The sequence below is a fragment of the Macadamia integrifolia genome, chromosome 1 (assembly GCF_013358625.1).
Source record: "Macadamia integrifolia cultivar HAES 741 chromosome 1, SCU_Mint_v3, whole genome shotgun sequence".
Classification (NCBI taxonomy): Eukaryota; Viridiplantae; Streptophyta; class Magnoliopsida; order Proteales; family Proteaceae; genus Macadamia; species Macadamia integrifolia.
Window position 1 is genome coordinate 5,059,348 of NC_056557.1, and position 27,941 is coordinate 5,087,288.

At 37.5% G+C, this 27,941-nt stretch overlaps 1 protein-coding gene across 1 annotated transcript; it reads left to right on the forward strand.

The window, feature by feature from the left end:
• Positions 1-27,941, forward strand: LOC122084119 (ABC transporter C family member 3-like). Its single transcript, XM_042652193.1, has 11 exons — positions 1-1,659; positions 1,938-2,024; positions 2,109-2,762; positions 2,861-3,025; positions 22,067-22,361; positions 22,474-22,682; positions 22,814-23,119; positions 23,538-23,601; positions 23,820-24,059; positions 24,179-24,299; positions 26,861-27,941. The coding sequence occupies exons 1-10, from the start codon at positions 16-18 to the stop codon at positions 24,277-24,279; spliced, it is 3,765 nt and encodes a 1,254-aa protein (XP_042508127.1). The 5' UTR covers positions 1-15; the 3' UTR covers positions 24,280-24,299; positions 26,861-27,941.

Sequence of the window (27,941 nt, forward strand, 5' to 3'; positions counted from 1 at the left end):
TTTACTTTCACTTGGATGGACCCTTTACTTGCACTCGGATGTAAAAAAACGCTGAACCTTGAAGATGTTCCTCAACTTGCCAATTGTGATAGTGCCAAGGAGGTCTTTGCTCATTTTAGAAATAAACTTGAATCTGATGGTAATGATAGAGGTAGTGTTGGTCAGATAAACACAATCAAGCTAGTGAAAGCATTGATTCTTTCAGCATGGAAAGAAATTCTATGGACGACTCTGTTCTCCATTATACACACATTGGCTTCTTATATTGGACCATGCCTTATTAAAGCCTTTATCCAGTATCTCAATAGCCCTCACCAATTAAAATATAAAGGCTATATGTTAGTGTTTGTTTTCTTTCTTTCAAAGCTTATAACAAGCCTCTCAGAGAGACACTTATTCTTTCAATTGCGAAAGATGGGAAATAAGGTCCGTGCTGCCTTGTTAGCAACAATCTATAAGAAGGTTCTTAGGCTTTCAAGCCAATCAAAGTGGGACCATAATAGTGGGGAGAACATTAATTTGATAAGTGTTGATGCTGAAAGGATTGGCTTCTTTAGCTGGTATTTGCACAATATATGGAGGGTGCCTCTTCAAATTGTTTTAGCATTATTGATCTTATACGAGAGTCTTAGGCTCGCTTCACTTGTGGCTTTTGTTGCTACAATGATTTTGATGTTAGCAAATATTCCACTCGGAAAATTACAAAAAAGATTTCAAGAGAAATTGATGGATTCAAAGGATCGAAGGATGAAGGTGACATCTGAAGCTTTGAAGAATATGAGGATTCTCAAGCTCCATGCCTGGGAGATGAAGTTCTTGACTAAGATAATGAAACTCAGAAATTTGGAAACAAAATGGTTAAAAAAGTTACTTTATTCATCGGCTCTTATTGGCTCTATTTACATGTCTGCTCCCATGTTTGTATCTATTGTTACTTTTGGATTTTGCGTACTTATGGAAATTCCACTAGAGTCATGGAAGATTTTGTCAGCACTTGCAACATTTAATATATTGCGAGGGCCCATTTATAATCTCCCAGACACAATTTCTATGATAGTTCAGACTAAAGTTTCGCTCGATAGGGTAGTCTCATTCCTTTGTCTCAATGATCTTCATCCGAATATAGTTCATACGCTTCCAAAAGATTATATCGAGATTGCAGTTGAAATAGTCAATGGGAATTTTTCTTGGGACCTTCAATCTCCTAATCTCACACTAAAAGATCTCAATTTTCGAGTATACCATGGTACGAGGGTGGCTATTTGTGGTTCTATTGGGTCAGGAAAGTCAAGTCTAATTTCATGCATATTGGGGGAAGTTCCAAAGGTATCTGGATCTATTAAGTTGAATGGGACAAAGGCCTATGTTCCACAATCACCTTGGATACAGAGTGGCAAGATAGTAGATAATATATTGTTTGGTAAAGAGATGGACAAAGACAAGTATGAGATAATCCTTGAAGCATGTTCATTGAAGAAGGACATAGAATTATTAGCCTTTGGGGACCAGACTATCATAGGTGACAAGGGGGTCAACCTTAGTGGTGGACAAAAACAAAGAATCCAAATTGCACGTGCTTTGTACCATGATGCTGATATTTATCTACTTGATGATCCCTTTAGTGCAGTGGATGCTCACACAGGAACTCATCTATTTAAGGTATCCTCTCTTTGACCTCCACTTCCAAATCTTTATTTAATGTAATTGATTTGAAGATACAAACCTAATTGCTTACATCACAATTTTTTTCATAAAAAAACTGTTTGATTTAGAAATTGATTTAAGAGAATGACATCATGGTTGTCTAAACAAACTAGACATACAAACACATAGAATTTACTAATGCATGCTATTATATGTATAACTCCTCGGCTCTTTTATATTACTAAATATTCTTTTTGAGTGCCTAAATATGAACATCTAAATTTTTGTGATAGGAGTGCTTGCTGGGAATTTTGGGTTCAAAAACGGTAATTTATATTACCCATCAAATAGAGTTTTTATCTTTTGCTGATCTTATCCTGGTGAGAATATGTCATATTTGTTTTCCGACTTCAAATCTTCCAACCTGGTTTGAGAGTGATCATTTATCTTTTCTTATTTGATAGGTTATGAGAGATGGAAAAATTACCCAAGCAGGTAAGTATGAAGAAATTCTTAGTTCAGGAACCGATTTTATGGATTTAGTGAGTCCACATAAGAAAGCTTTGGCAGAACTTAATTCTATCAAATGTGGGACTACTTTGGATTATTTAGTTAATGATGAGAAAGATGATGATAATATGTTATATAGTGAGAAGTCTATTCAAGATGATAAGGAAAGAGAATCCAAAAATCACAAAACAGAAGATCTAGTAAGGCCAAAAGAGCAACTTGTTCAAGAAGAAAAGAGGGAAAATGGTGGAGTTAGTTTTGCATTCTACTGGAAGTATGTTACCACTACATATAAAGGGGCTTTTGTACCATTTATATTGTTAGCAGAAATCCTTTCTCAGCTTCTCCGAATAATTAGTAGTTATTGGATGGTGTTGGCTACTCCCGTTTCAGAGGAAATGAAACCCCATTTTAAAGGATCCACTATCATCTTTGTTTATGTTGCTTTGACCCTTGGAAGCTCTCTTTTTGAACTTAAAAGGACTATGCTCACAGTAACTACTGGATATAAGACAGCCACTCAGCTCTTCAACAAAATGCATTTGTGCATTTACCGTGCTCCTATGTCATTTTTTGATTCTACTCCAAGTGGAAGGATTCTAAATCGGGTTAGTAAATATCTTTAATATTTTTTGAATCTAAATGATCTTCTTTGATCACCATATAAGATAATAAAATTCTAAATAAATTCTATTTTTGTAAATAGGCATCCATAGATCAAAGTGCAGTTGATACTTCTATTCCACGTTCCTTTGAAGAACTTCTAATTTCAATCATTGGATTCTTAGGATCCATTGCAGTAATGTCACAGGTTTCATGGCAGATGTTAATAATTTTTATTCCAATGTCTTTGGCATGCATATGGTACCAGGTAATTCTACAGTCACTTCAATTTCTCATGATTAAATTAAGCTCAGCCATATTTTCTCCATGGTTAATAGGCGATAATAGAAGTTTGTTCATGTTTTATTTTATTAATTGATCTTAAATCTGCTCCCTTCACACCAAAATTGATTTAATGGTGGATGCATATATTCTTGGTTTTGAAAATGGTGACTTAGGCCTTATTATTTTCTTGAATTTATAAATAACAATGGCAATAAATCCATTTTCCTAATCACAAAATTTCATCTGAATGAATGCAAAGTTGTTTTCTTTCTGTTACCATAATTGTTTGAGAAGAAATGACCAAACAAGACCAATGTTTATTTATTTATTTTTTAATTTTTTATAATTTATAAGGGAGGGTGTCCCCACATCCTTTGGAGTGGGAATATTACCTTTACGCCCACACAAGCCGCTTCCACTCTGAAGAGGGCGTGATCCCCAAGGAAGAACAAGTTTGGTGCCAAGGGAGTTCGAACCCAAGTAAGGCGCTTTACCCTCTACGAATCATCAAGGCCAATTTTATCAGTGCAAAGTGCACCTAAAGCAATGTAGTTGATTTTGATATATATAAAATATATTAGATATATGTGGATAAAAATAAATTTTGGCCTATTAGTCTGTTGGTAGCCTTATCGATTGGATCTCATACTAAAAATAAGATAATAACTGACATAAGTTAATAAATAATTTCTCATTTCTACAGTTGCTAAATAATAAATCAATTTATAAATTAAGAAAATAAAGTACTAGATACCTTTAAAATGACAAATTGATAAAAAAAAATTTAAATTAGCTAATGGTATTTAATAATTATTTCTCAATAACTAAAGATTAAGATGAAAATAGAAAGGTCTATCAATTTCAAGTCACGTGGAGAGAAAAATGAATAGGTCTTCAAAACATTCATTTGGATAAATTGAAACCCTTATGATTGGCTGATCATTATACTTCCTAAAAATCAAAATTCTTATTCAATGAAGGAACAATACCACTATTTTTTTCAATATGATACCAAAGTGGATGATTGACTCATTCTTTTTTTTTAATTAAAATTTAAGAAAGAACAAAAAACAATTGACAAACAAAACCACAAAGCGAGGAGAGGCCCCCCACCTTCAGCATTGCCATCAGCAGGGGACCCAAGCCACGCACTAAAGAAATCTATAGTAAGGTCTAGCCTCTGCATCTTTGCCATTGTCTCTAAATTATGACTATGGAATGCAGCATTGAAGGGTGTATTTTTTGACTTAGCTGCTTTCTTTGCTAGATAATCAGCTACTGAATTTGCTTCCCTAAAATTATGAAAAATCTTCTAGTTAACATTCTCTAAGTAAGAGCTAATATGGATCCATCGTTGAAGAGAAAACCATGGAATCTTCTTTTTTTGCACCACCGTGACCACTGCCACTGAATCAGATTCTATCCATGAGAATGGGATAGACATCTCTTTTGCTTTCATAAGCCTCTACATAAGACCTTCAATCTCCGTCCTCATAATTACCTTTAACCCCCAAGTACACACTATATGACATAAGGCTCCTTCCATTGTGATCCCACTTGAGCCCACCCGCCCCCGGCACTGCCCGGATTTCCTAGAGAACTTCCATCAAAATTGAGTTTTACCCATCCATAGGAGGCTTACGCCAGGATATCTCTAAAGGAGTGCTTTCTCTTATATCCTTCTTGATCATCTCAATTACATACCTCGGCAATCTCTGCCGATTGTCATGCCGACGAGCATTTCTCTCTCTCTCCAAATATACTCTGCAGTGATCACAAGAGAAACCACCCACACTTCTCTCAAAGCCACCACCTTTATTTTTCTCTTCCATCATGTCATTTAATTTATTCAGAGAGTCATGTTCTATTCAGGGAACAAAAAACAGTCCGAGACACTTTTCCAAAATTCTAAAGGAAATGGACACTACACAAACACGTGATCTATATTCCCAGCTGATGATTTGCACATCTCACATATGGGACACCATACAAACCCCTCTTCTCATAATCATCAAATCCATTGGAAAGTTCCCATGCGCAATCCTCCAACCAAGAATAGACAAACGGGGCAGAAGCTTCTCACACCAAACCAGCGCCTCCCATACGACAACCGACTTTTTCTTCCTGATATGTTCCCACGCTGAGTAAACGCTGAAACTGGCTGGCACTCCAAATGCGTCTTCACACTCATAGCTAGGAAGGGGAATATCTTTCATTTCTCAAAAATTCCCTATAGCAGGGACGATTGGACTTGGGGTAAGTTCCAGACAAATTCTCCATGAAGTTGGACACTTTCCCATTGAATTGATCTTCTTCAGCATAATCTAGCTGCATCATCTCTATTCTAGAATTCGAACCCATCCACCTATCCTTCCAAAAATTAATTTTGCAGCCATTCTCAACGATCCATTTTTTTTAGGGAAAACAAACTTCCACATTTTCCTAATACCAGGCCAAATAGATGATACTTTATATCCCTTTCTACAAGACCCATCTTCTTTAATAAATCTAGCTCTCAGAAACCGGTAAGCAGTGGAGTTATCATATTTAATCTTCCAAACAGCCTTACAAAGCATTGCTTCATTGACCTCTCTAAGCTTGCACAGACCTAGCCCACCCTTCAACTTAGGCTTGCAGCACTAATCTTACCCCACAATAATTACTCTAGTCGTGTTCACATCTCCTGTCCCAATGAAATTTCTCATCCATTTCTCCATAATCAAAAGAAGCAATGAGGGCCACCAATACATTGAAAAGTTGTGCATAGGCATCCCTACTACAACCGCTCTTACCAGCTCCACTCTTCCCATCATAGAAAGAAGCTTACCTTTCCACCCTGCAAGTCTAGCTTTCACTTTGTCCATAATAGGGAAAATTGCATCCTTCTTGACCTTACCCTTAAAAATTTCAACTCCTAAATATCTGGTGGGTAAATGACAGGTAAGAATACTCAACTCTGAAATGATTACTTGCTTCCTTGATACTGAAATATTTCCTATAGAAAGCTTACTTTTTCCAAGACTAATACATTGCCCAGAAAATTCTTCATATATGGTCAGGAAGGATTTTAAATTCTTTACATACCTTATTGATGCATTAGTGAAGATGAAGATATCATCCGCGAAAAGGATATGTTGTCACTCCCCATTCACATAGAACTGGATCAGTGACCGGGTTCCCTCCGGGTAACCCAAAAACACCGAGATCATCTGATACAGTAACCATAGTACAACACGCCACATGTACTAAGAGAATATATAATAATGCAATTTCAGCGGAAGTCTTGTCGTAAATAATTACCTGTAAATCCCCATATACTCTTAATACCCAAATTGTTATACATAATATAATTACATATGGGCCCGTAGCCATGATATTTACACAAGAAATAATAATTTAATTATCGAGAGCACAAAAGGGGTATATACCAAAAGAATCAAAGAGGAGAACTGTAAATAGAGTCTGCTACTATTGCCCCGCAACACAATTCTCGCACGGAAAACTGTCACCGTGGTCGAATCCTTTAGGGACCTACCAATCCTCCACTGGGGTTTTGTCGATGGGACCCGGCACAGGTTCCTCTACCGAGTAACCTACACAATCATCTAAAAAGGTGTATACATACATGAAGGCTCACTAGCTCAGTAAATGGAAAGAAAGACTCACACAAACAATTGCAATTCAAATGATACTATATGCATGTGATTCATTTTAATCCTATTTCACCTAAACAATCATTTCTAGGTCATAGGTTACATGCTACTCACAACCATAGTGCGTGTATGCCCCGGGTACGAGACTCATCCTCCATCCCATGATACACCCATAGGGTTGTCGGAGAAGGTTAGCCGTGAGCACTCGAAAAAACAAATCATGACCAAACCATAGTAGAAATGTAAATCATGGCCGAACCATAGCAGAAAATAAAAGCAGTATGATTGGCCCTCTGAATATATCACCAAGGTTTCCAACTGTCCTAATGATTAGCCAGGAGTACTTCTAACCACCACGGTGGTCCTCGACCAATGCTTCCTCCCGGTGATAACCTAATACATAAACCCCTGTTGGGAAGGATCGTAACACGAGGGCATGTGAAATCCTAATCACATGCTCCTATATGAAATAGTATAACTGTATAGTACTTCCGCGTTCCATACCACAGTGTACCAATGCATTTGTTTTCAAGTAGACTACGGCATCTAATCTAGAAATCCCACACATGTTCGAAAAATCACCACATAATCCATCATCAATAATCCTTGCTCATATTCATAGTAAATAACAATCATCAAGAATATAAGGATACACATGTTCATTCCCACGTGCATCAATAATCAATCAAGCATATGCATGAGAATGGCATTCGTATGTCAAGTTAATATATGAATGTATGAGATGCCAGAAACACTCCCAAAATAAAATCAAAGTCCTCTCCCCACTTACCTATTCTTGTATGAGAATATACACTCACGGTACAGGTAAGATTTGAAGTGAAGACGAGTGTCTCGAAACCTAACACAAATAAGATTTTAGAATATATCCATTTTGAAATTATAAATGATGTAAGATATGGTCATGATGCGTATAATAACGCGAAGAAGGCTACTGACGAGTTTGAGCACCAACAAAGCTCAATTGGGCAACAAGTGGGTAGGTGAACCCACCTGTGCAAATTGCCCAGGCAAAGAGCACACAAACACATAGCAATGGATTATACCGGTGGGTCTGGTACCCGTCAGTAGGTCCAGAGGGAACCGGTGGGTCTGGTACCCGCCGGTAGGCCCAGAAGCACTGGTGAGACTGGTGGATTATACAGGTGGGCCAGGCACCCGTCGGTTTTACTCGCTGATTGACCCTGGAGAGACTAGTGGCTCATAGTATCCACTGGTCCCACCCACCGGTTGGTCTAGAAGCCCAAGTAAGACTGGTTGGTCTAGAACCCCCATATGAGTGCAGGGGCGTAGCCCCCGCGGTATGGTTCGATCGGATCGACCGCGACCCGATGGGTTGAACCGCGATTTGGAGTATATATATAATGTACTGTTGCTTGTTGAGAAAGTCATGGTATTCTAGGGTTTTCACGAAGCTAGGGTTTCAGGGCGAGTTCTTCCTCGCCGCTGCTAGGGTGTAATCTCTCTTCTGCATAGTGAATCATCTTCTTCTTCGCCCTAGGACGTAGCACACCACCCTGGTGTGTGAACCTCGTTAAATCTCTGTGTCGTACGGATCTGTTGTCTCCCTTTATTCGTGTTTCTTGGTGTTTGATCTAACAAAGCCAACCTTGTTGTGTTTTGGAGGGAAATGGAATCCTAACACGTGTCTTGCTCTCTCCATGTGTTGTGGATCAAGTTCTCATCATTCAACATGACGACATACCTTTCCTATTCGTACATAACTTTGTGATACGTGCAAGGGCATGACTTAGGCGTGTGAATCACATGGAGTACTGGCTCAATATTTTTCGGACACCCTACATTTGACATCGTTCTCGCAGTCATGTTCCATAGGGCACCAGCATCGACTCTTTTCGGTTCAGACCCTGCAAGACCAAACTGAACCAACCGGTCAGTAAACCAGGTTTAAAGAGTAGGGCTCTACATATGCCATGGAGAAGAAATTCCATGAGGACCCTATAGTGCTCTAATCTTCTTATTCTTCAGCAGCTCATTCTGCCCCCTACACAAAACCTCCTCTGCCAAGATAAATAGTATCAGAGAGATGGGGTCTCCTTTCCTAAGCCCCCTCTCTCCACACCAAAATAGCCCACAGGTCCATCATTAAGCAGCACTGAGATCTTGGTAGAATTGGGCAATTGGTTAATTCACCCAATCCAGATTTCTGAAAACCCAAACTTCCTCATCATAGAGGACATAAAATTTCAATCAATAGTATCATATGCCTTATTTATATCAATTTTTATTCTCATACCTCTTCCCTTGGTAGCAGCTAACATCATATTAGCAAGCTCTGAAGCAAAGCTATTATTCGTGTCAATTATTTTCCCTTTTTGAAACGCCCCCTGTTCATCGGAAATTAATCTTGGGAGAAAAGAGCCAGCCAAAGAGCTAACACCTTCGAGATAATTTTATAGAAAAAATTCCCCATGCACAACGGTCTGAACTTATCCAAAGAGGCTACCCCATCAACTTTTGGAATAAGCAAAAAAAAAATTATTATTGACCCCTTGAGGCATATGACCAGTTCTGAAAAAATCTTCTAACAACAGTACATACATCAATTGAAATCACATCCCAGCAGTGTTCATAGAACTGACCAGGAAACCTGTCTCAACCCGGTGAACTTGCAGGATCAAGCTCCAAAACCACATTTTTTTTTTAATCTCCGTATCCGTTGGCATGCTATCTAGCCTTCTCCTATCCACCTCCACCAACTCTATAGGGATACAATTAAGCAAAACTGAGTGATCAATTTGAAGCATCCCTTTATGATTTCGTAAAAAACCCACAACATACTCTTCCAGATCTCCTCAATCAAACAGCACCACCTGATCTTCCTTCTTCAAGCTTCTAATATTATTTTTTAGTCTTCTCATCTTAGCGGACAATTGAAAAAAATTGTTATACCTGTCACCAAGCTTCTTCCAATAAATCCAAGACTTCTCTGCCAACATTTTCTCATAGTTTTCCAATGCTTTTAGATATCTTGTTTTCGCATCCGTCTCCTGAGTAAACAAAACATCATCTAAGCCATGGTCTTCAATCCTCTACTGAATATCAGTCAAACCTTTCTTGGTCTCCTCAAGCTGTTAGGACTCTTATGTGGGCTTAACTGATATTGATTGACCCATTGGGTCTAAGAGAATAAGGATCACTCTAATTAGGAAACTTCTAGCCCTATTCTATTGTGGAAATGGAATAGGGTTTAGGAATTATATTATATATAGAATACTGACGGTCCCTGCAGCTATTACTTTTCATAATAATATTTGGGAGCACTGCTTTCTCACAGAGCTAGTGTAGAGACAGAGAGAAGATCCCATAGTAAAAGGCTGCAGAAGATCTCAGTAGAAGGACTCATATTGCGTGGTTCTTCATCATAGTTCGTGGTACAAGCGTCAACCTTGATTTAGGGACTTTATTCACACTCAACAGGTATGTGATTGATTTCTTTCTATTATTCATTCTTGTATTCTATACACTATAGGTAATTCAAATGATTCTAGGATTTAGAATCACTAACAATTGGTATCAGAGCATACACTATGGTGTTAGAATCAAAAAATTATGTAAGGAAAAAAAAAAAAGATTTGGGTTTCTATTTATGAAAATCATTATTTTACTCTCACTTAAAGATCTCGTATGGGAAAATTTTCTTCACGTAAGTTGTAGAGCACGAGAAGACGGTCACGGCGGTATGCCGCACGTCGCCAAAAACCTCCGAACGCACTGGCACGCACCACCGAAAATCGGCTACCAGAGGAGAGAGAAAAAAAAGGGCGGCGAGTCATCGTCGGGTCAACTCGAAAACCCTACGTAGTTGACCCAGGATGCAGTGGGTCAACTCATGACCAACTCGGTCAAAGGTTGATCGGGTCGTTGACCCAAACTTTGACCCGGAACTAATTTGCCCAAACCAGTTGGATTGGATTGATTTTGATTCCAAAAAAAAAAAAATAGTAACTTCAAATGGCTCGTACGGGCAAACGGTGAAGAACTTTTCACCTTGGTTTTTTGCATTGAGTCCAGTTTTTCGTGCTCTTCGTTTTGATATATTATGAGCCTAGTTTTGATCAAATTTTATGATCTATTTTGTATAAGTTACAAGTATGGGTGTTTAATGATTCTTTATAATTTTCCTATTAATTGGAAGAAATGAAAGAAAATCAACTCATACATTACTTGCATATCAGAATATGAACTTATTTATTCTTGGTAATGTAGTTCATGCTTTTGTTTATGAATATTTTTTTTATTCATGGTTAAACAATCCCACTTTTAGCTGCCGGAATGAATTTGTAGACTATTGTAGTAAGATTGGGTGGAATCCACCAAAGTGGTAAAGTTCAACCTTATTGTAATAGAATACAAATCAAAGGTCTTATTTGTTTGAAAAGACAAAGAATAATGGTTGGTAGCAAGGTTGCAAATGTTCACCCAAAGGTGATATTATCAAAAAAAAGTTAAAGTTAAAGTTAAAGCAAGTAAAAAAAAAAAAATAGGGATTTCTCAACCTAGAAGATGCTGTCCATCCAAAGATGGTGGTACTTTTCGAAAGTTAGAAGAAGTCTCGCAGTAATAGCGGAAACTTGAGTGGACCAGTATGTTTCAGACCCAAAGGTTAGAAATGTAGTTCCGGTTGACACTCATGAAGTAATTGATACTTGAGCATGTAATGTTTAATTTTGCTGATTGTTACATGCTTATTCTTTTACATATATGTCTGTATGTTGAATAGAATATTCTTTATTAAAATATTCAACAGGATGTCTTCTAGTTTTGGTGTACTTGATATTCCTAAGCTTACTAGGGATAATTTCAACAAATGGATGGAAGACTTAGAGGTCTACATGATTCTCAAGGACCTAGATCTGTGTACTAGGACCACCAAACCAGCTGAACCTACTGCAACCAGTACCCAAACTGAGAAAGGGGATTATGACAAGTGGGTCACTGCAAATAGAAAGTCCTTGGCTGTTATTAGAAGTGCTTTGCCTGAATCTATCAAGGATAATATTGCTAAAAAGGATACTGCTTCTGAGTATTTGGCTGCTATAAAAGCTAAGTTTGATAGCTCTAAGAAATCACAGGCTCACGATCTCATGAGCCAATTGACTGGGGCTAGATTTGATGGAGTAGGAAGTGCTAGAGAGCATATACTGGAACTGGTTTCCCTAGGAAACAAGATCAGAGGTACAGATATTAACTTTGATGATGACTTCGTGGTCACCATTCCCTTGAATTCTCTACCTGAGAGCTACAAGACTCTTAAGACTACTTATAATACATTGAACGATAAATGGGGTCTTGATGAATTGATCACTGTGGTAACCCAGGAAGAAGGAACAATTAATAGGACCAAAGTTGAAAGTGCCAATCTTACTCAAGGTAAGACTTCATCATCTATGGGACCTAACAAAGGGATCAAGAAGTTCTTTAAGAAAGGAAAATTCACTCCATTTAAAGGAGGAAAAAACAAGAAGGGAAAGAAAAATTTCAAAGAATCTGGGGTACAAAATGACATGAGTGGCATAGAGTGTTTTTGGTGCAAGGCCAAAGGACACATGAAGAAGGATTGTTTTAAAAAAAAAAACCTACCTTGAGAAAAAGAAGGATGATGGTATGAATCTATCCTTAGTATGTTTTGAATCTTGCTTGATTAATGTACCAATTGATTCATGGTGGTTAGATTCTGCGTCATCTATTCACGTCACTCATTCCTTGCAGGGGTTCCTAAACAGGAGGGTGCCAAGCAAGGATGAAGTGACGGTGTTTGTGGGCAATGGAGCTAGAGTTGAAGTGGAAGCCATAGGAACTATTAGATTATTTTTTCATTCAGACTCATTTATTGATTTGAAGGATGTTGTTTATGTTCCCTCTATGAGGAGGAATTTGATTTCAGTTTCTAGACTTTGTTCAGATGGTTATTCTGTTAATTTTAATCAAGTTGGATTTTGTTTATTACATGATTCTATCTCTATTGGTAGTGGTACTCTTGTTGATGGGCTTTATAGATTGAATTGTAATTCTTCATGGGTTCTGAATGTGGGAGTGAAACGGTCTCTGATTGATGAGAAATCCTCTATGTTATGGCATAGAAGGTTGGGTCATATTTCAATCAAGAGGATGAAAAGATTGGTAAAGGAAGGAATATTAAAAGATATTGATTTTCAGGACATGAAAACATGTATAGATTGCATTAAGGGAAAGATGACAATCTCCAGGAAAAAGGATGCTACTCACAGCATTGAAGTATTAGACCTCATTCACACTAACATTTGTGGGCCTTTCACTGTCCCTACACTCACTGGGCACCGTTATTTCATAACTTTTATTGATGATTGGTCAAGATATGGGTATGTCTTCCTTATCAGTGAGAAATCTAGTGTTCTAGATGTTTTCAAGATTTTTAAAGCTGAAGTTGAACTTTTCCATTCTAAGAAGATCAAAGTGGTCAGATCCGATAGGGGTGGAGAATATTATGGGAGAAGTGGTGATTTTTAGCAGTTGTTTGGTCCTTTTGCAAAATTCTTGCAAGAACATGGGATAGCTCCTCAATATTCCATGCCTGGAACACCTCAGCAGAATGGAGTAGCTGAAAGAAGAAATCGTACTCTGAAAGACATGGTCCGTTCTATGGTGAGCAATACTACCTTACCAGAATCCTTATGGTGAGAGGCACTTAAAACTGCTATTTACCTTCTCAATAGAATGCCAAGTAAATCTGTGAATAAGACTCCCTATGAACTCTGGAGTAGCAGAATACCTAGCCTTAGACACTTGCGAGTGTGGGGATGTCAAGCAGAAGCCAAAGTCTTTAACCCTCAAGAAAAAATTTTTGACTCAAGGACTACAAGTTGCTATTTTGTGGGATACCCAGAGAGGTCTAAAGGGTATAGATTCTATTGTCCTGGTCCAGGACACAAAATTGTAGAGACCACTTATGCTAGATTTGTTGAATGCAATGAAGAGTCTAGAACTCCTCGTAATTTCTCTTTTGAAGAAGGGGAGTATGACACTCCTGAGATAGCACCTGTTGAGTTGAGAAATTCACTTATTGATCTCAATCCCATCATGTCTGATGATACAGTCACTCAAACTCCAATTGAATATGATTTGCAAGTTGGGACAGATATTGCTATTGCAGACCCACTTTCACCTCCTGATACCGCTAATATTGGTAGGCTTCCACCTGAACCTATAAGAAGGTCTACTAGAGTGCGCAAGCCTTCTCTGCACTCTGATTATATTTCTTATTTGAATGAGTGTGAGTTTGGCATAGGACAAGAAGAAGACCCTGTTACTTTTCTTCAAGCAGTCAATCATAAGCATTCAGACAAATGGGTAGAAGCAATGAAGGAAGAGCTGTTATCCATTAGCAACAATGGAGTATGGGAATTAGTACAAATTCCAAAGGATTGTAAGGCTATTGCATCTAAGTGGGTTTTCAAAACCAAGACAGATTCTCAAGGTAGAGTAGAACGCTACAAAGCTAGACTCGTGGCAAAGGGTTTTACTCAGCGAGAGGGGATAGATTACAAAGAAACCTTCTCACCTGTCTCATCAAAGGACTCATTCAGAATTATCATGGCCATTGTTGCCCATTTTGACCTAGAGTTACATCAGATGGATGTGAAAACAGCATTTCTGAATGGAGAGCTGTCAGAGAAGGTGTACATGAGACAACCTGAAGGTTTTGAGGAAAATGGTAAAGAGGACTTTATTTGTATGCTGAAAAAGTCTCTTTATGGGTTAAAGCAAGCATCTCGACAATGGTACTTAAAATTTGATCGAATTGTGACTTCTTTTGGTTTTGTAGAGAATCCAATCGATCAGTGCATATATTTGAAACTCAGTGGGAGTAGTTTCATCTTGCTTGTGCTCTATGTGGATGACATTCTGTTGGCTAGCAGCAACAAAACCTTATTGATGGAGACCAAGGGTTTTCTTTCAGAAAACTTTGAAATGAAGGACATGGGTGAAGCAAGTTATGTGCTTGGAATCGAGATTAGTCGTGATAGGCCGCGGGGGTTACTTGGGCTATCACAACAAGCATATCTTGATAAAGTTTTAAAGAGGTTTAACATGTCTAAAAGTTCTGGTGGTGAAGCACCCATCAGTAAAGGAGACAAGTTGAACAAAAAACAATGTCCAAAGAATGATATTGAGAGGAGCTCAATGAATGACAAGCCTTATGCCTCTGCCGTTGGAAGTTTAATGTATGCACAAGTTTGTACTCGCCCTGACATTGCCTTTGCAATTAGTGTACTTGGCAGGTTTCAATCTGATATTGGTTTGGCTCATTGGACTACAGCCAAGAAGGTCATGCGCTATTTACAGCGGACAAAGGACTTCAAGCTAGTGTTCAGTAAATCAGAAAAATTTGAAGTTGTGGGGTATTCTGACTCGGACTTCAGTGGGTGTACTGATGATAGAAAGTCTACCTCTGGATACATTTTTGTATTGGGAGGAGGAGTTATTTCTTGGAAGAGTGCCAAACAAACTATTTTAGCTTCATCCACTATGCAAGCTGAGTTTGTGGCACTTTATGAAGCTACCAAGCAGGCAGTGTGGTTGAGGAATTTTATATCTGAACTGAAAGTTGTAGATTCCATCTCTAAGCCTTTGCATTTGTGGTGTGACAATATTTCTGCTGTTTTCTTTGCAAAGAATAACAAGAGATCTAGCAGCTCCAAACACATTGAGATTAAATATCTTGTGGTTTGCGAGAAGATCAACGCTGGGGAGATCGCTGTTGAGCATATTATTACTGAAGAGATGGTTGCTGATCCTCTGACCAAAGCTCTTCCAGTGGGAATTTTTAAGACTCATGTTTTTAACATGGGTGTGATGGAATCTTTTGATATGCTTGTTTAGTGGGAGTTTACTTATCCATAGTGGTATTGTAATAAGTATTATTTTGTTGGATCATACATTATGAGCACATTCTATATTGAGGATGTTTACTTTCCAGTATAGTGTTCATTTATATTCTCTCTCATCGTATTGTTGTATGATTATTGTGGTTTACTTTGACATGTCACAGTTAATGGCGGTGTTTAGCCAAGTTTCGTGATTTATGGCGGTATTTAGCCTAAATCCATGGAGATGGTTGTTAACCATAGGTTGTATGCCAAAGTGAGATATTAATACAAGAAAATGGTTGTTTGCCTAAGTATTGATTAATATCAAAGTTCTCTACCTGTGAGGTTTTCAAGGTAGGCTGATCTTTAGATTAGGAACGGACCTATAAGGAAGGATATATCTTATGTGATCATAGTTATGATATAATTCCTTATATCTATGTTTCCAGGCGATTTGAATTGATAATTTTCTGTTGTCTGTAACATTAGATAGTTATATGCCGTATATTGAGGTGTATTTTCTGCTATTGTTCAACAATGGAGATTATTGATTAGATCAAAGTTTGTTTTGAGTGGTATTCAATCTTGGGATTATTTGGCCAGATGTCAATGGGAAGACATCAGTATCAGTGTAGCCCAAGTGGGAGATTGTTAGGACTCTTATGTGGGCTTAACTGATATTGATTGACCCATTGGGCCCAAGAGAATAAGGACCACTCTAATTAGGAAACTACTAGCCCTATTCTATTGTGGGAATGGATTAGGGTTTAGGAATTCTATTATATATAGAATACTGACGGTCCCTGCAGCTATTACTTTCATAATAACATTTTGGGAGCACTGCTTTCTCACAAAGCTAGTGTAGAGACAGAGAGAAGATCCCATAGTAAGAGGCTGCAGAAGATCTCAGTAGAAGGACCCATATTGCGTGGTTCTTCATCATAGTTCGTGGTACAAGCGTCAACCTTGATTTAAGGACTTTATTCACGCTCAACGGGTATGTGATTGATTTCTTTCTATTATTCATTCTTATATTCTATACACTATAGGTAATTCAAATGATTCTAGGATTTAGAATCACTAACACAAGCTCCATATTAATATTTGGGTAAACAATCTGCAACCAAAGTCTCAAAACAACCTTTAAGCCTTTTGTGCTTTTAAACTAATACAAAAATATGATTTCCTGCAATCCAATTTATAGTGTTAGGTTGACTGCCTACATAAAATATTTATGCTCCACCCGATATCTTTGAGATCTAAAAGGGAAATTTTTGGGTTTCATATAAGGCTCAGAATTAATAAAAAGAGGGTCATGATCAGACGCGACCCTCTGGAGTACCTGTTGAGACCCTTCATGGAAAAAATCAAGCCATGCATCATTGTAGAAGCTTTAGTCTAGCAATGTAGAGACATTACCCCTTCTCCTATTAGACAATGTAAGACTCCAGGGTGGCATTGAAGTCCCCTACAACCAGCCAAGGAAAATGAGGGCCTATTGCCGAGGCCACCAAATTCTACTTATTCTATATATGTGCTGCCTGAAAGCAGGTGGATTTCAAAAACATTAAATAGAAAATCTTCTTGTGATATTATTGATAAGTTGGTATTTATAGTGCAATGATCTGATTCAGACATAATCATTGGTCAAAGAAAATAGTCTTCATCCACAGAATCCAACTGTTAGGAACTTTATCCGCTCTTTTATTATGAATGAAATCCTTCTCAAATATGTTGTCCCAACTTATTAAAAAATAATTTGGGAAATCACTAAGATGTTCCTCTTTGTTTCCCCGACCTCCACCCCTAGTTTTGATGTATCCCTTATCCTTCAGAATGTTACCCGAGGCCAGTTTGGCTGCTGCCTTCTTCATACCTCTTAATATTCCAAAAGGGGATTTTCATCAGTCACTTCCTTAAGGGCTTCCTATGATCTGCTATGCATTGCTAGTGTTCTTTCTCTTCTTCTTTTTTTCCTGTGCATCGCCGAGCTATCCTTAGCTTCCTTCTCACATGCTAATCTATCAGCAAGCATGACTTCTTCATGTTGGATAATGATCGCACCTCCTCTAAGATGAGAAGGCACCATCGTGGATATCACATGGGCTCATCTTCTCGTCTAGCCTCAAGATTATTGAGAGCATCACAATGGGAAACGCCATTTCCACCCTTCCTGCCCACATCATTCCGTCCCATTGTGCTAAGCTGATCTACAGTCTCCTGGTCACAATTCAGCTCCACATTGCCTTCTAAAGCCGCTCCACTATGCACATATGAATCTGTATCCGAACCAGATCTATATCCCATACCCATGCTATTATATTCCTGCGCCCCCAACATCTCCTCCTCAATAACGCTGTATTTTCCTACCAAATCCACTGTCTTTGATTCCAAATCTGCTCCTTGATTGAAGAGGAGAATAATCTCAATATTGCCATGTGTCTCCCCCTCACCCATTGGCAATGACCGAACTCCTCTTTCCACTCCCGCTTCCAAATTTGAAGGACCCGATATAAAAGGAATCCTCTCCCAGCGTGGGAAGGAAACCTTCCATCTTTGGACTCTCACCTCCCCACCACGTCCCACCTCTCGTCCACGTCGGAACCACCAGTCCGCCTCCTCTCTGCTCCTTCAACATCAGGAATCATCGCCCTAGAAAACTTCCCGCTAGGCTTTTTCCCCACATTAGACTCAAACTCCGTCTTCTCTTTACACTCAGGAACATAGTGCCCTACCTTCTTGCAGTAGCCACACCTACTCATGCCATCCTCATAAGCTATGGTTTGTTTAAACTAGGGCTGTGTTTGGTATGCATTCCCATTCTAAGAATGTGCATTCTCATTCTCACAATGGAGAATGCATTCTTAGTGGAGAATGAGAACGTTGTTTGGGTACATGATTAGTTAAAATGCATTCCTAGTTTTAGAATGCTCGTGCATTTCATCAAACAACTGATGGGGAACACAAGTTTCAAGCCAAGTAAACCCAACCCTTTCATCTGATCACATCTCTTATTTAACTACTGAGATCATCTCAACTCCACCACCATTTCAATTCTCAAATATTTAAGAATTGAGGCCAGCAAGGATAACTTCCAGTTCATGGACAAAAGTCTCTAGCACAAACATTGCAAAACCCAGTTCCTTCATTTCTAAAGGATCGGTTGCAGTTGAGGCTTATCAAATTGCCTTGGTGAAGGGCCAGGAGCACCTAACAGTCGAGGGATGATCAAATTTGGACTGAACAACCAGGATGAGCAGTAACTTTGGGAACTTGGAGAATCATCAATTTGCAAGTCCAAGCCCGAGACTCTTCTCTGGACATCATTGCAGATCCAAAGAACTAGGTGCTCTCAGATTAAAAGTTGGGTCTTCCACGGGCTCTTCGATTTCTCTCCTGCCTTGAAGCTGATTTGTTGCCCCTATTATTGGCAAAACTACCTTGAAGCCAATCAATCCACTGCCATCTCTTAACCCCAATTACAATAGAAACCATCTTGAAAACCTTAACTCTCGTTTTTGTTTCATGTAAGAGAAAAGGTGGATGGGGCAGGATAACAGGGGAGTAGTGGTGAAAATTTTCAGATTTGAAGGGGAGGAGCACGCGAAACTTGAAGGATAAAGAGGAGGGTTCACAATTCACACAGTCAAAGATTCAAGGGTAGGATTGGCGATCTCGTATGATCGATGCTGCAACATCTGATGAAGAAAAAATCACACTGAACATTCAACAAGGGCAGCTTCTTCGATCTTGGTCATTCCCTTCATTAACCTGTGTCATGACTCGTGAAAGCTTTGTTAAAATAGAAGGCCTATCAAGAATGAGAATCTGGAATGGGATATTTTAGCATTCTAGAACGAGGGCCATTCTTGAAGACATTCCAAAATTTTAGAACGAGAATACGTACCAAACAGAGTTCTTGGGGTTCAAGAATGTTCTGGTCCTAGAATGCATTCTTAGAATGCATACCAAACACAGCCTAGAACACCTCCTTTGTTCCTGGTTTCATGTATTTCATCAATTCTTTTCTCATTGATTTCCACTTCTACTTGCACACGAGAAAAATTCCCCACTGAAGCAGTCCTTGTTCTCCTATCAAGAGCCACGGGTCTACCTAGGGCCTTAGCGTGGGACAAAAGAATTCACTCATACCAATACTCCAACAGAATATCTGGGAAATGAATCCAAACAAGGTTCATCAAGACATGCTTTGCGTGGATATCGAAATCATGGGTCCATCTCTGGAATCTGATCACCTGCCCTCCCACTTTGGTTGAACTCCTTTGCCACATTGCTGCCACATCCCCCTTTGATTTCAAATTGAAAAAGTATATAACCTCTTCCCATAGGAGCCATCATGATTTTCCCCTTCAGGTTCCAATTATCACCTGCCTCCTTTCTAATATCATTCATTGAAATCAACAGAAAATTTGCTCTGCCTATCAGCGCGAAACAAAAGTTTTAAGCCTCTCTTCATATGCATCCTGCGGAATAAAAATCTTTGTGCAGGACCCTGGATGGGTGGAATCTGGCAGCGAATCCACATCAGGCTGTATTCCTCTCACCACCGTTGAGTAAGACTTCCTACTTCCCTCCATAGCACCACCACCCCCTATCATCGACTCACTAAGACTAGGGCACCCATCTCCCACTGCATTAGCACTCTTCTCTGAGACACAACAACCATCATAGTTTGGTGCAACCCTAGGGCAAGGCTGCAGAAACTCTGTAATCAGGGCTTGTCTTGATCTCTTTGGAGGCATCCCATCCAGATCATGCCCATCGCCCTAGACTCTGGGTTCACCAGTCAGTCTAGATTTCCCTTCGATGATAGACTCATTCATATTAACTTTGTCTACATTTTTTAGAACCGTTTGAGTCAAGAATCGATTCAATCCATTTGATTCTAAAAAAATGTTGACAGGTATCTCTTTAAATATCAGTTCACTTCATTTTTTATTTCTTATTATAACTATTTTTGTAGCTCCAAAATGTTTCAATTTATGCTCCTACTTATTATTATTTTGATATACCGAGAGAGATGTATGATCTAATGAGGTTACTGCAAAATATTAGCTAATGAACCTAGCTCGGTGTGTCCTTTTTCCATGATGAATTCTGTAGACCGAGGAGAAAAGGGGATGAGGGCCTCAACAGGAAAAAGGATTGTACAATGAGGAAAGCAAGGAGGTCAACCTATTTTACTCAATAGGGAACTCAGGTAAATGGATCCAAACCACAGTTTGAGTGACCGTTCATTGAAGGTCCTCCAATAAGAGCACCTTTGAAATCCCCACCTCCCATCAGTCAACTTGAGGATGAAATAGTCATGGCCCGAGTCAATGCAAGGATTAGTCTTTATCCATCCATCTTAATATTCACATAGGCTATCAAATAAGTGAATTCAGGTAGTGTATAAATAATAATGAAGCAAGACGACAAACTCAAACAAGCAAACGTCAAACAAACCATGGTATGGTTATTCCGTGTTTGGATTATTCATGTGTCAATATTTGGACTCAATCTCTATTATATGGTCCAGTACGTGTGGACTTCTACTCTTAAATATTCAATAGTTGAACTAAAATTTTCAAAAGTTACAAAAGTTGAATTTTCAACCAATCAGAGCTCAAATTTGATAAACGAACATGTGGTAATTTGGAAAATCCACAACAATAAAATTTGAGCTCCAATAGAACTGTCATGTGGTAGATATTTGCAGTTATAAGAAGCCTATCTAGGTGGAGCACCTAGAAACCGATGCCGCATTATTAATTAGTTCATAATTTTCAATAGGAAATCTTCTTCTTTCTTCTATTTTCATCTTTCTTTTCCACTTTCCTTCTCTTCTCAATCTTTCCTTCGCATCCCTCTTTCTTTCCCATGTGAAGTATGTGGCGATGGTAAGTATTTCTCTTTGCCTAATTGAAGTGCCTAGATTGCAATCTGTTGCATTTTTTCTAACCTATACATTCATGTGTTGACAGTGAAGAAAGCCATATTGTCCAATCCATCAATAATAAACTTAGATTTAGAAAAGATTTTGATATAGACACAAGCGGTCTTTAATTGAATTAGAAATTTAATAATATAATTAAATGTTGGTTAAAAAATGAAAATTGGATTCCACAAATTTTTAGATATGTTCATATTTGGAAAACCTTTTATCTAAAAATTTGGGTATAGAAATTTCAGGATGCAATAGACATACAAATAAAGTATATAATTAATAAACATATAAGAAGAAATTAGAAAACAGTAACCATTAAAACTAGAATAATTGAAGTAAATAAAAAAGAATAATATTTTTTTCCCATAGTTTCATCCATGATAATGATGTTAGTATCAACCATTTAGATGTAAGCAGCTCACAATAAGAAATCCCATATTAATAAAAGCCCCTATCATTTTCTCACTAACCGGACATTGATTACACATCCTTTTACATTGTATTAATTTCTTTTTATGAATCATGTCTTGTAGCAATACTACATATCTACAGCACGAGAATTATCACGCTTAGCCGGAGTATGCCATGCTCCAATTACACAACATTTTTCAGAATCTAGTTTAGGTTCAACTATAATCAGGTGTTTTGATCAAGAAGAGAGGTTTATGGACACAAATCTCAAGCTGGTGGATGGGTATTTTCGGCCGAAATTTCAACTCTCTGGGGCAACGGAGTGGTTATGCTTCCGTTTGGATATGTTGACATCCCTCACATATGTTGTCTCTTTGGTTTTCTTGATCTCAGTGCTGAAGGGAGTACTTAGTCCTGGTAAAAAATTGAACTTGAAACTTAATAAAATCATCCTTTAGGAAACCATGTTTATTGCTCATATATGAAAGCATGATTTTGAATTTATAATGTTTTTCTCTCTCTTTTGAAGGTGTGTTGGGCTTAGCAGTCACATATGGTCTTGAATTCAGCATTTATGGGGTCATATGGGATCTTAGCAGTCTTGAGAATAAAATCATATCTGTTGAAAGAATACTACAATATGCTTCTATCCCTAGTGAATCTCCTTTATTGGTAGAAGCAAATAGGCCAGGTCATGAATGGCCATCGCAAGGGAAAGTTGATATTGTTGATCTACAGGCAATTCTCGATCTAACCTTTACTCATTTTCATGAAATAGACCCTCTGAATCCTATTGTTGTTGAACAATTTTCCATGCTCCTATGGAATTCTACTAAACTTCACAATTTGATTATTTAATATAAATGTAGGTCAGGTATGCCCCACACCTTCCTCTTATCTTACGAGGCATCACATGCACTTTCCTTGGAGGGATGAAGATTGGCATCGTTGGGCGAACGGGAAGTGGTAAATCAACGCTTGTACAAACTCTTTTTCGCTTGCTTGAACCTGCAGCTGGTCAGATTTTGATAGATGATATAAACATCACAAAGATTGGCCTTCATGACTTGAGGTCAAGATTGAGTATCATCCCGCAAGACCCAACTATGTTTGAGGGGACTTTAAGAAGTAATCTTGACCCACTTGAAGAGCACACTGATGAAGAGATTTGGGAGGTGGGTTTTTTTTTTAGATGAATTATATTCAAACAGTGACAAAAATATATAAAATGGACATATCTTTGTTATTGGTGATTAACACACAAAACAAACACATCGTAATTTACTAGGAGGGATATATATCTCTATGAGCTCTCTTTTTTTCTTTTTTCCTTTTTTCCTTTTTTTTTTTTTTTTTAAGTTTGCTTTTATTTATTTATTTATTTATTTAAATGCTTTCTATTGAGACATAGAAATTACCTCTTATTTGGGGCCAAATAAGTGCGTTATTTTTATTTCCATGTTTTCCATTTACACTACTGGCATCCCCTTGCTTGTTAATTTTATCTTTTTCTTAGCTCATCTAATGATTCTCAGCCATCTTGAATAATCAATAAGGTAGTAAGTTGACATGCATTTTTTTTTATTGTTGTAGGCTTTAGATAGATGTCAGCTTGGTGATGAAGTTAGAAAGAAGGAAGGGAAGCTTGATACTATAGGTTGGTTTCTTCTCATATTCAGTCTATACCAAAGTTTCTAATATCAATTTATCATGCAATATAAAATTCTTTCAAAATTCTTATTATATGATATATATAACTTCTAGAGCACAACCCAACCTCCTAGTCCCCAACACCTTCTTTGACATAAAGTAGGGAAAATGTTAATGAAAATAAGAATGAATAGCTAACCCATTTTTATATGGTGATTGTCACAGTGACTGAGAATGGAGAAAATTGGAGCATGGGTCAAAGGCAACTAGCCTGTTTAGGGCGGGTACTGCTCAAGAGGAGTAAAATATTAATACTCGATGAAGCTACTGCATCAGTGGATACTGCAACTGACTATCTAATTCAGAAAACGCTCAGAGAACACTTTTCAGGGTCTACTATTATCACAATTGCACATAGGGTAACATCAATTCTTGATGTCGATAAGGTCCTTCTCCTCGACAATGGTTAGTAGCTAGTAATAATAAACTCCACAATCAAATGGGATCAGTTGAGTTTATAATGTCATCTCATTCTTTTTCTAGTGATTGTCTAATTAGATTGACAAATTTTGTTTTCTTAACAGGACTCGTAATGGAATATGATTCCCCAGCAAAATTGCTAGAAATGAAGTCCTCAGCGTTTGCACAACTTGTTAAGGAGTATACTCAAAGATGTAGTTCCTAGTTTTTTGAAAGACTAAATAAGTGAGTTTTGAATATTCAGATGAAAGCAGGTTGCATCATACTGAGGTGCATTGCTATTTTGAGTGTGACAAACTAGGAGAAGAGGAATAAATATCGAGATTGCATGTAATCATTTGAAATGGCATTGCATAATGGGAGTAGAAATTAAGGAAGATATGAGGGGGAAGAAGGAAATATTTTTCTTCATGCATATCCATAAATCTTAGGAGAAGTTTTGGTGGTTTAATATCTTTAGACCTGCACAAATATCTACTATGTGGAACATTGAATAGAGCTGAAATTTTAGGGACAAGTAGACCCCAATGTCTTAAGCTCGCACGTCAAGTCTTAGCCAAAATGGAGTTGACCAAGTAAAAATTAAAACTTTAAAAATTCAGCGAATTGATTTTTTTAAGAAGAAATGGGAGGCTGAATATACAAGCGAATATGCTAATATATGAAAAAGTATTTGCTTGAATCTTTATCTAAAATTTGTCATATGATCAACCTAGGCCATTTCTTAAATATCCATATGATGGGAATGGTACTTCACCGTTTTATGTGGCAATCTTGGTGTTGGTCTAGATATACCCTTTAAAACTTATCAATAAAGGAAAAATTGACATAAAGATTATAAAACAGAAAAATTACCTATTTCTGCATTTGAGATATCTTAATTTATCTACTACCAAAATTTCCTTGAATAACAATTATTTTATCTTTTCAATGCCTAAATTTCTCTTACAAATTCTTACTATTATTAAATTTCTCCACTCAAAGCTTTCCTTCTGTGGTCACACATTCTGATTGCAAAATCTCAAACTTATTTCCTAGAGTTGCAACTTGAATCGTTCATGTAACCAACCAACTGTATGGGATGTTATTCTGACCTAAAAAATGTATGGCTAAGGTTCTTCATAGAAAAGATATCTTTTTAATTAAATACCACTTCAAGATATCTTTTTTTTTATTATTATCTTTTATTTTGTATTGTTTTAGAAAACATTTAGCATCCCAGTTTGGATCCCTTTTGTTCAATGTGCTTTTTATTGGGTATAATTGTAAAAATGAAAGTAATAATTCGGTTTTATCTACATCTTCCTTATAAAAATTTTTGGACAATCAATTCCCTTTCTTGAGTGCATAGGGGCTTTGGTGGCTAGAATAAAATGTGAATTTTGTTGCAGGTAGAATTAAGCATAGAGTTGAGATTCCCAGGGAAAGGTAATTACATTACCTGACATTTCCATACTTGTATAGTGAGGCTATCTATCACAAAGTTATTGAAAACATCATAGAGAAAAACAAGTGCAAGTCCATTGGGTGTAAGCCCAGTTATCCTTAATGAAAAGAAAGTTTTATAGTTCTCGTGGTCAAATTTTCCTATTATCTAGCATGTGGGGGCTTTATTGAAATTGATTTGGATAGGAAAGTACCACTTTGGATTATCCACGTGTAATTAAATTAAATTTCAGACTTCATCTCTAATGTATGACTCACCATTATAGGTTTCTGACCTTGCATTTGTCCAAGTCTGTAAAAATTGAATTGTTAAGCAACTTTCTTGACTTAATATCTCTATGTGGGAAAGAAAATTGGCCAAAACTTTCGAAGGATGCATAATCATGTGAAGATCAAGCCCACAAAAATTAAGTTCTTCTGAACTACCTTATCATGGCAACAGTTTCCTCCATCACCCAAATATCAGACATTTGGTAAATCAACTAGGGCCCAATTTGTGGGCAAGGATTGAACAAGGTTCTTGGAAGGCAAATTAGATTTGATTATATGGTAGAATACGGCTTTAAATGTCCATTAAAATGCCAAACAATTGTAATTTTTTAATTTTTTTGTAAAGATTGTAAATATAGTTAAAACACGCATATAGAAGAAAATAAAAGGGAAATATAAGATTTAATTTGGTTTTCGAAATTTGACAAGTGATTAATCTAAATTATACTCTATTATGCACGGTTGGAATTACACGTCACAATTCTTTGCAGCTAAAACTAGTTTGGCTCTAATGGACCCTTTTACCCAATAAAGCAAATTGATCCATAGTTCTAAACCAATTTGTCATTTCCTTGTATTAATATTTTAAAATTTGTTTGAAAAAGTGAGGTTAGCTGAGTAACAATGTTCTTCTAAAGATGGGAAAAAGTACTATGCTTCTTTTTTTTTTTTTGCGCGAGGAAGTTTGCTTTATTAGTACGTAGTCATAAAAGAGATGTCTTTCACCTTTTTTTAAGAGAAATCGGAAAATTACAGAATACGTTTATCCATTTAGAAGACTAGAAAAAACCTCACCTTCGTTGTTACTATACAATTTTCCCTCTATATAAATTCAAACCCACACTCCATGCAACAAACCCATTCTCAAAAAGTCATACTCCCAACTCATTCTATTCTCTGTTTAAGTTCCATCATGACACATCCCATTATGTTGTTTGGTCTTCTGATGGTTGCATATTTTAGTGTAAGAAAATTAATACTTTTTGTTATGCATTCTTTTCAATATGGTTATTGCATCTCCTATTTTATCTTTCTTATTTGATTGTTATTCTTTCCTCAAAAAAATGCAGGGTCTTGAAGCTAAAAATGCCTTCTCATATTATTGGGAAAAACATATTGGTCGTCATCCACACCCTCCACATTGGTTAGCTGCAAAGACCTCTCCATTAAGCCTTCAGCAAGCTGCAGTTTATATGAAACTTATAAAAGAAAATGAATTGGCTTCTCACTTGCATTCATTTTGTAAGCAGGCTAATATTGCTTGTTCTACAAATGCACTGGTGAAGAAGACAATAGAAGGCACAACCCTACCACCTATAGCCCAGTGGAATGGTGTCAAAGAGACATATGATGATCTTCCAAAAGAAACACCCCTATCGGTTTCCAACCAAGGGGGATTGCCTTATTTTAGGGAGTCAATGGTGAAAGAGGGAGGTTTCATATCTATCCCTGATTTAAGGGACCCAATGTCATATAGGTCATTCTTGCCACAATCTCTAATGTCAAATATCCCATTTTCTTTCTCTCGGATCAAAGAATTGAAGAATATTTTTGGTGTGGTGGATGACTCAGACATGGATGAGTATATTCAAAACACCCTCAAGATATGTGAGAAAAACCCCATTCGAGGTGAGCAATACACTTGTGCAACTTCCGCAGAGGATCTCATCGACTTTGTTGTCAAGAAATTAGGGCACCATCTACGCATATGGAGTATTGAGAATGTCGAAGGATCTTATGAGAATGTCACAATTGGATCTGTAACACTCATCCATGGAAATCTCTCTAAACCACCAATTTTATGTCATAGTATGCCATTCCTATCTCAAGTTTATTATTGCCATGTTTTCCAGAAAGTTAAAGTGTATGCAGTTGATATGCTTACTAGGAAGAAAGTGGATCATATGATCATGGTATGCCACTATGACACATCAACTTGGAATCCAAACAATATTGCTTTTAAGCAGTTGGGTTTTGGTCCAGGCATAATTGAAGTCTGTCATTGGATAAACGAAAATGGAGTGGTTTGGGCAAAGACTGGTTGAGAAGTGTTTGAAGATTTGATTATCTTCTGATTCCTTTGTTTGTGTAACACCATTACTTTTTAGCTATTTGAAGGATAAATAATGACATATTTTGGCTTGATTGTTA

Bases quoted from the DNA above. Each gene is read 5' to 3' on its own strand.
- LOC122084119 (XM_042652193.1), top strand. From the start codon at position 16: ATGGACCCTTTACTTGCACTCGGATGTAAAAAAACGCTGAACCTTGAA. The intron at 22,362-22,473 runs GTAAAAAATTGA...TCTCTTTTGAAG, and splicing joins GAAGGGAGTACTTAGTCCTG to GTGTGTTGGGCTTAGCAGTC. The intron at 24,060-24,178 runs GTTAGTAGCTAG...TTTTCTTAACAG, and splicing joins GGTCCTTCTCCTCGACAATG to GACTCGTAATGGAATATGAT.